The sequence below is a fragment of the Primulina eburnea genome, chromosome 16, assembly GCF_022965805.1.
Source record: "Primulina eburnea isolate SZY01 chromosome 16, ASM2296580v1, whole genome shotgun sequence".
Classification (NCBI taxonomy): domain Eukaryota; kingdom Viridiplantae; phylum Streptophyta; class Magnoliopsida; order Lamiales; family Gesneriaceae; genus Primulina; species Primulina eburnea.
In genome coordinates, this window is record NC_133116.1 from 5,599,843 (window position 1) to 5,607,264 (window position 7,422).

The following is a 7,422-nucleotide window of genomic DNA, read 5'->3' on the forward strand; positions in this document are numbered from 1 at the left end:
AAATACGATTCATGAGACCGTCTCACATAAATTTTTGTCATCATTCTAAGCTGAGGAAGGATAGCACTTTCTCAACCATTTCTACTTACCAGAATCCGAAAGTAGATTTAAGTTACCGATGCCCTTTCTCACGTCAAACAAATGGAAGTCAGAAAAGTTTCCATATGAAAGCAACAAGTAAAGACTTTCTTTCTTGGAAGTCATCATTTATTCCTTTATTTATTTACATATATATAAAAAACTTTATTGGGTGAAATTATTACCTCAGTTGTCGTTCCACCATTTCTTGGTTTCTTCTTTCGGTTTTCAAGATTAAAAAAATATTTTTAAAAATACGATTTTTCGGGCACAAAACAACAGTTTACGATAGAGCAAACCACATTTGCACTAAAATGTGTTATCTCTGTCATAATTCCTGATTCGGACACAGTCACAGGCACACACACATACCACATGGCTTGGCTTCACTTCCCCGTCAGATCTTTCATACACCAAATCTCTAAAATCACACAGGCTATTTGAATAGTATATAAATATTATAATAACAGCAAACAATAACAACCAGGAATACAGAACAACAAGGTTTCCCCTTTATCTATAAATACTCGCCCCCTTTTCTTGGCAAGACAACGTTACAGCTGATTCATCACTTCCACACTGAGATGAAAGATATGGCCTCTTTACAATGGAAAACTATGGTAAAGGTAGTATATTTAGCTTTAACGGCCCAAGTATGCTTTTCGATGAGGTGGGATGAGTCTTTCAGTACTCTTTCGGCTGCTGACAAGATTTGGAAGTTACCCGGGCAACCCCAAGTTGGGTTCCAACATTTCTCTGGTTACGTGACCGTTGATCAGGAGAAAGAAAGAGCTCTCTTCTACTATTTTGTTGAAGCTGAAATTGATCCAGCTTCTAAGCCTCTTGTTCTCTGGTTGAATGGAGGTCGATTTCTCACTATATTCTTATACAACATCTTTTTTTTTGGTTCGTGGAGAAAAAGTTTTGATGGTTTCTTGGTTGCAATGTTCAGGGCCTGGTTGTTCATCTTTGGGGGTTGGGGCATTCTCTGAAAATGGGCCTTTCAGACCTAGTGGGAATGCGCTGGTTAGGAATGAACATAGCTGGAACAGAGGTATTATACACAAGATTTGGGTTTCCGGAGCAAAGAGATGTTATGTTTTTTTGTACAACTCAATCTTGTGTTTCTGTGATTTGTTTGTCAGAGGCGAATATTTTGTACTTGGAATCACCGATTGGAGTTGGGTTTTCTTATGCGATAAATTCTTCGTCCTATGAAGGTGTGAATGACAAGACCACAGGCATGTTTCCTATTCTCGTTGTCTAAAATGTTCGATTTCCTTGTCTTTAGGGAATTGCGTTGTCTTCCTTTTCCTGGTTCTCTTTCATCGGATGAAATAGTAGAATAGGTGAAATCCTTTTCGGAATTAGAGAATTAATTGAATTGCGAGCCTTTTTCAAAAGTCTTCGTAAATCGTTCATAATAATACCTTTTGATGCCATTTTCAAAAGTGAAAAAAGATACTAGTGGACCGGTTGTAAAATATACGCGTTCACTTTGGATATTTTTCCTGTCTTTTTACTGTATTTGGTTTCTTTTTGGACTTTTGCTGCTACATCTTAATTTTGCTCTGTAATATAGCCTTGGACAACTTGATGTTCCTGCGAAACTGGTTCTTCAAGTTTCCGCAATATAAAGACAGAAGCTTGTATATCACAGGAGAAAGCTATGCTGGTAAGATTCGTGTCTCTTTTTAATTAGAACTCAATCTTTATCACGAGATAAATAAATCTGTTCAGACATATTGCTGATATCATTATATTCACAGGACACTATATTCCGCAGTTGGCAAAGCTAATGCTTCAATTCAATGGGAAAGAAAATTTATTTAACCTGAAAGGAATTGCTGTAAGTTGATCTTCATTTATGAAAAGAGTTTGATTTATATGAATCTCAAATTGGATTCTTGTGAAATGAAATTTGTGTAACCAATGCAGCTAGGAAATCCAGTACTAGAATATGCAACAGACTTCAACTCAAGGGCTGAGTTCTTTTGGTCTCATGGATTGATATCAGATACAACTTACAGATTGTTCACTTCTGCCTGTAATTATTCAAGATATGTAAGTGAATACTACAGAGGCTCTGTATCTCCAATCTGTTCCAGAGTGATGAGCCTTGTTACGACAGAAACCAGTAAATTTGTGGACAAATATGATGTTACGCTTGATGTTTGTATCTCGTCCGTGCTCTCGCAATCCAAACGTCTTAGTCCTCAGGTATCACTATCCAAACCACTTTCGACCATTCTGTCCGTCAAATATATTTAAGATGTTGCTCCTTGTCTCAATGTTTCATTGTGAGTTGCAGCAAGTCCCCGAGACAATAGATGTGTGTGTGGAAGATGAAACTGTAAATTACTTAAACAGAAGAGATGTTCAGAAGGCTCTGCATGCTCGTCTCGTTGGGGTTCGTCGATGGCTTGTCTGCAGCAAGTAAATGAATCCCCTTTTGAGTTAATTTCGAGTTGGCATACATTTTATTCTGAATAAGTTTCTGGTTGATCATGTTTCAGCATATTGGATTATGAACTGCTCGATCTAGAGATACCTACGATCACCATTGTTGGTCAGATTATAAAAGCAGGAGTCCCAGTGTTGGTGTACAGGTAGAGTTATGGAACTCAAGACTCAGACCACCCACCCCACTCTGATCCCAAGTTTTGATTGTTACATAAACAATTGTGTATTGTGGATTTTACATACCACCCTGAACTTTGATTATTAACACTCACACCTACCCGTTATTGCACGACAGTGGAGATCAAGATTCGGTGATACCTTTAACAGGAAGTCGAAAACTGGTTCATGCACTGGCAAGAAAATTGGGATTGAAAACAAGCACCCCTTATAGGGTGTGGTTCGCCGGGATGCAGGTCGGTGGATGGACGCAGGTCTACGGCGATATTCTTTCATTTGCCACCATCAGAGGGGCATCACATGAAGCTCCATTCTCTCAGCCTGAGAGGTCGCTTGTTTTATTCAAGGCATTTTTGGAAGGAAGGCCTCTACCAGAAGAATTCTGATCACAGATTTTGCACGTGCTATTACAACAAATTTTTGTACAAAATTTATAATGTTCTGATATATGAAAGAGATTCGAGCTGAATGACTTATGTTTTCATCATCAGCTTAGATTAATACCAACATCATCACTAATATTACCTAGCTCGTAAGAATTCATAAATCTTTGCTGCTTCACAAATGCCCTCACCATGCAGTTGTAAATTTTATTTAATAATTTTTTGTAAAATCAATCTAAAGTTTTAAACTATTATAAGAGTAAAGTAATATTAGTAGATAATAATATATACATAAGCAATATTACCACTTGATTTTTTTTATGTATATTAGCGATCGCATTTGCGTCGTTCATAAAGAATGTGTAAAATAAAGAATATCATGTATGTATATGAATTATGATCATTAATATATCGAGTCGATTCATAAAATTTTGTTGTAGTTTTTAATTATAATTTAGACAATGATAATGTAATTATATTAGATATGTGATTTGTGAAGATAATATATAATATTTTGAATTTTTAAAGTGGATTAAATATTGTATTTATGAGTAAATTATATGAAAAACTTTATTTATATAAATTAAATGGGTATTTTTGTAAAAACAAATTGGTATCATAAAAATAAAATAGGACCACTTAGGCTTCGACCTTTATATATAATATGGATATATGAAAAAAATTAGTTAATCTCTATTCGCATCTTAAAGTGTATTTAATTTGTTATCAAGCTAAATAAACCACTTTAAAATATAATTTACCTAATATTTGGTACAAAGAATAATAGTAGTAGTCATAATAGGATTTAGTAAATAAATAAATAAATTATTAATAATAATAATTGTTCGGATGCCCTTGTAGACAATAGACTTTGATCGGAAAACGGTAGCGTAGGAGACACCATTTAAGCAGAAGAATAAAAATATATTTGAACTAAAATATCAGTAAAAAAATAAGGAAAAAAAATTACAAAAATATAAAGTGGAAAAGATATAAGATAATGTTGTGTTTGTGGATATGAATTTAAAATCCGATTATAACTTTATTGTTTACAATGAAATAATGGATCAAATCTTAAATTCACACATTACATATTTACACAGTATTTAGACAAAGTAGAACGTAATTCAGATGACATTGACATTTAAACCGTGGATTTGAACTTTATCAACAAAAATACATTTGAAATTTATGAATTTGAAATCTATCAATCCAAATACAACTTAAAGTTTCAATGCCGCTGCTTGGCCTCGCAGTTCAACAACACTAATATGACAGAACAATCTTTACACCAAGTTTAATATTTACACAGTAACATCTCACTCGAGTGGGTCTGATATGTTAACTGGAACTTCTCTTCAATTTCAAGTTAAAGACAATTTCGTGCAATTTATTATGCTTCCAGACTCCAGTAGAGAGCCCAACTGTGTGCTCAATTAATTAAAGCCCAAACCAACAATCGGCCCAATTGTTTCTTCTATATAAAGCCCATTTTCTTATACAGCAGATGAGTACAACGAAGTTGATCCAAATGCGAAGCCATTCCCAGTCTACTTCTAGTTACTGTGCACATGCAGTAGCCTTTTTTATAATTAACGAGAGATTAAAATGATATTTGAAATTTTGAAAATAAAATAAAAAAACAAAAAAATAAAATTATTTGTTGAAATTTTAAAAAACAAAAAACAAATGTGTAATGTTGATATCACTTAAGGATAAAATTGGGAAAAAAAATTGACACCAATTTTTGTCTCTATTAGACGCAATTTATATAAAGTATAGATTTCTTCTAGAACTAGAATTATGTCAAACTGTATGCATCACACGTTAATTCATTTTCATATATTTTTTAAAAAATAGTGATTATAATATAGAAGTTATATATTACTATTTAACAGAACACATTAAATAATTTATTTTGTTTTAAATTATTCAATAATTTGCTATACAATCAAGTAATTATAAAATATTTTTAGAAAAAGAGTTTTTTTACAGTTTTTTTATAAAAAATTTAAAAGTTGTTTTGAGAACAAATGTGTTTGGGTAATTATTACATAAAATATTTTAATAATTACAAAATAATATGTTTTTTATTTATATTATAGTCATTATTTTTTAAAACTTTAAAAAAACGTCTCTCAGTTGTTTTTTTAAAAAAATTATATTTGTACAATATTTTTCGAAAACATCTTACAACAACTTATCTAAACACATATTTTAAGTTTTTTTCATTTATAAAAAACTAATAATATATTTAAAATATTTTTCAAAACAGACCCTACGTTGTACAAATATTTTTTTTTGAAAGGTGTTGTATAAATATTTTAGTAGTACCTTATAAAATTTGTAGTACATAAAAGTAACGTACAATAATTTGTTTTATTGATTCCTATTATCTGCTGATTTTTATTATAAATTAGTGATAAATAAATTCTTAATAAAATTAACTTATAATATGTAGGTGTCCAAATCTCAATGCGCCAAGCATTGGCGAGCCACATATTTAGTCATCCGACTTTAGCACGGTTTAGTTTTGTTTTTCTTTACACGATGTTCATATTATAAACGGAATACTTACTCTTATACAATTTTATATTTACAAGCTTGATTCAATCATTCTGTTATTTGTAAATTTCACTTACAGTTCCGGCAACAAAACCTTTTAATTTATCTCCTAGATTTAGAGCATGCATGGAGACTGGAGTCGCCAAAAAGTTTGTAAGATATGGGTTTGACATGTGATTTTGGGGAGAAAAAACATTTATATATTTTTGTGTTGGATATGACAGAAAATGAGAGGTTTCACGTGTCTCACCCAATCCTCCAAATTCAACCGTTAGAGAACTTCAATGGGACACTTGACATTGATTATGTTTTGCATATATAGCTAGGTTCAGGGGTCGGCTCTAAGGGTAGGCGCCCTAGGCAGCCGCTTAGGGCCTCTCTTTTTGTTAGGGTCTCTAATATAATTAGGGCTTTAGTTTTGGGCTTTTAATTATCAGTTTTTATGTGATATTTGTATATTTAATTTTAAAAAAAATATATAAAACATTCACCTAAAAAAATAGCCTAGGGCCTCCAAATGTCTGAAGACGGCCCTGGCTAGGTTGAGAATTTGCGAGGAAGGCAATATTCAGCACTTATTTCAGATTATATATAGCACTACTTGTCTTCATGGTTGGAAGAGCTACCTACACTCGGATTATCATTAGTTTTTTTTTTTTTTTAATTTATAACAATTTCGAAGTTATTTGCCGAGAGTTCATGTGTTATGTGTTACGTATATGTCCAGTCGATTTTTAATTTATTAACATCTCTTTGTGCATGTGTTATGTGTATGTTCACTAGATTTGTTTTAACATATAAGTACTCTTGTTTTAAAATAAAATTGATTTTTTTATCTTTAATAAGTTCTTAAGAGTTTCTAAAGGAAGAAAAGAAATAAGGTTATTTATGTTAAGAGTATTATTTTTTTATTGTGAATATCGGTATGGTTGACTCATCTGACAGATAAAGATTCGTGAGTCCGTCTCACAAGAGACCTGCTCATTAACAAAATATATGAGAAGCCAAACCTCTCAAGAAATTTGAAACGTTTATTAGAAATACTAAAGCTACATCATTCGATCTCAAACCCAATATCGACCGTCCTAGTCAATTGATATTCATGCTCTTTAAATCTCTAGATTTGAATCCACAACCATATTCATTTTACAAAGATTTGTAATATATTTATCTATGTTATCATCTACAAAAAATGTAGTCGTCCACGTACTATCATTAGTCGGAGTAGCTCAAGACACTTACATTAGCATTCCCCTCATGAAAATGTGATAATGAACCTAATCTTTTGATAACATAGACTAAATTTGACTTAGAATATGGTGAAGCTGAGGGCCAGGAAAATAGTTTGTTTGATTTGATTAATTAAATTTAATATAATATGATAAATTATTATTTTGCTCTTTTTATAATTAATAAAATATTACTTATTAAAGATATTTTTATAATTTAAATTCAATTATTTGATTTATGTAAGATAAATAATTAATAGATAAATAAATAATAAAATAAAATAAATCTAAAATATAATAAATCAAGGGTAATTTGTAGAAAAATACATCTGTGCAAGATTAATTTAAGATTCAGTACCCAACAGTTTTTTTTTTAAATTTAGTACCTGACAAAACACCAACTTAGCTTTTACTACATATTTCATGCATTTTTACATTTTTACCCTTTCAATTAATAAAAAAAGTATATAAATACTTATTTTGGTTGCACATCTTCTCTTTCCACTCATCAATCCCGATTCATTTGG

General features: G+C 31.4%; 1 protein-coding gene across 1 annotated transcript; it reads left to right on the plus strand.

Moving 5' to 3' along the window:
- The first annotated feature begins 376 nt into the window (after positions 1 to 376).
- On the plus strand, positions 377 to 3,242 carry LOC140817138 (serine carboxypeptidase-like 45). Its single transcript, XM_073176745.1, has 9 exons — positions 377 to 942; positions 1,031 to 1,132; positions 1,224 to 1,319; positions 1,661 to 1,753; positions 1,848 to 1,927; positions 2,017 to 2,298; positions 2,390 to 2,514; positions 2,595 to 2,687; positions 2,837 to 3,242. The coding sequence occupies exons 1-9, from the start codon at positions 663 to 665 to the stop codon at positions 3,102 to 3,104; spliced, it is 1,419 nt and encodes a 472-aa protein (XP_073032846.1). The 5' UTR covers positions 377 to 662; the 3' UTR covers positions 3,105 to 3,242.
- The last annotated feature ends 4,180 nt before the right edge of the window (positions 3,243 to 7,422 follow it).

Coding starts and splice junctions, on each gene's coding strand:
- LOC140817138 (XM_073176745.1), top strand. CDS start 663: ATGAAAGATATGGCCTCTTTACAATGGAAAACTATGGTAAAGGTAGTA. Junction 1,133..1,223: donor TGAACATAGCTGGAACAGAG/GTATTATACACA, acceptor TTTGTTTGTCAG/AGGCGAATATTTTGTACTTG. Junction 1,320..1,660: donor TGTGAATGACAAGACCACAG/GCATGTTTCCTA, acceptor TCTGTAATATAG/CCTTGGACAACTTGATGTTC.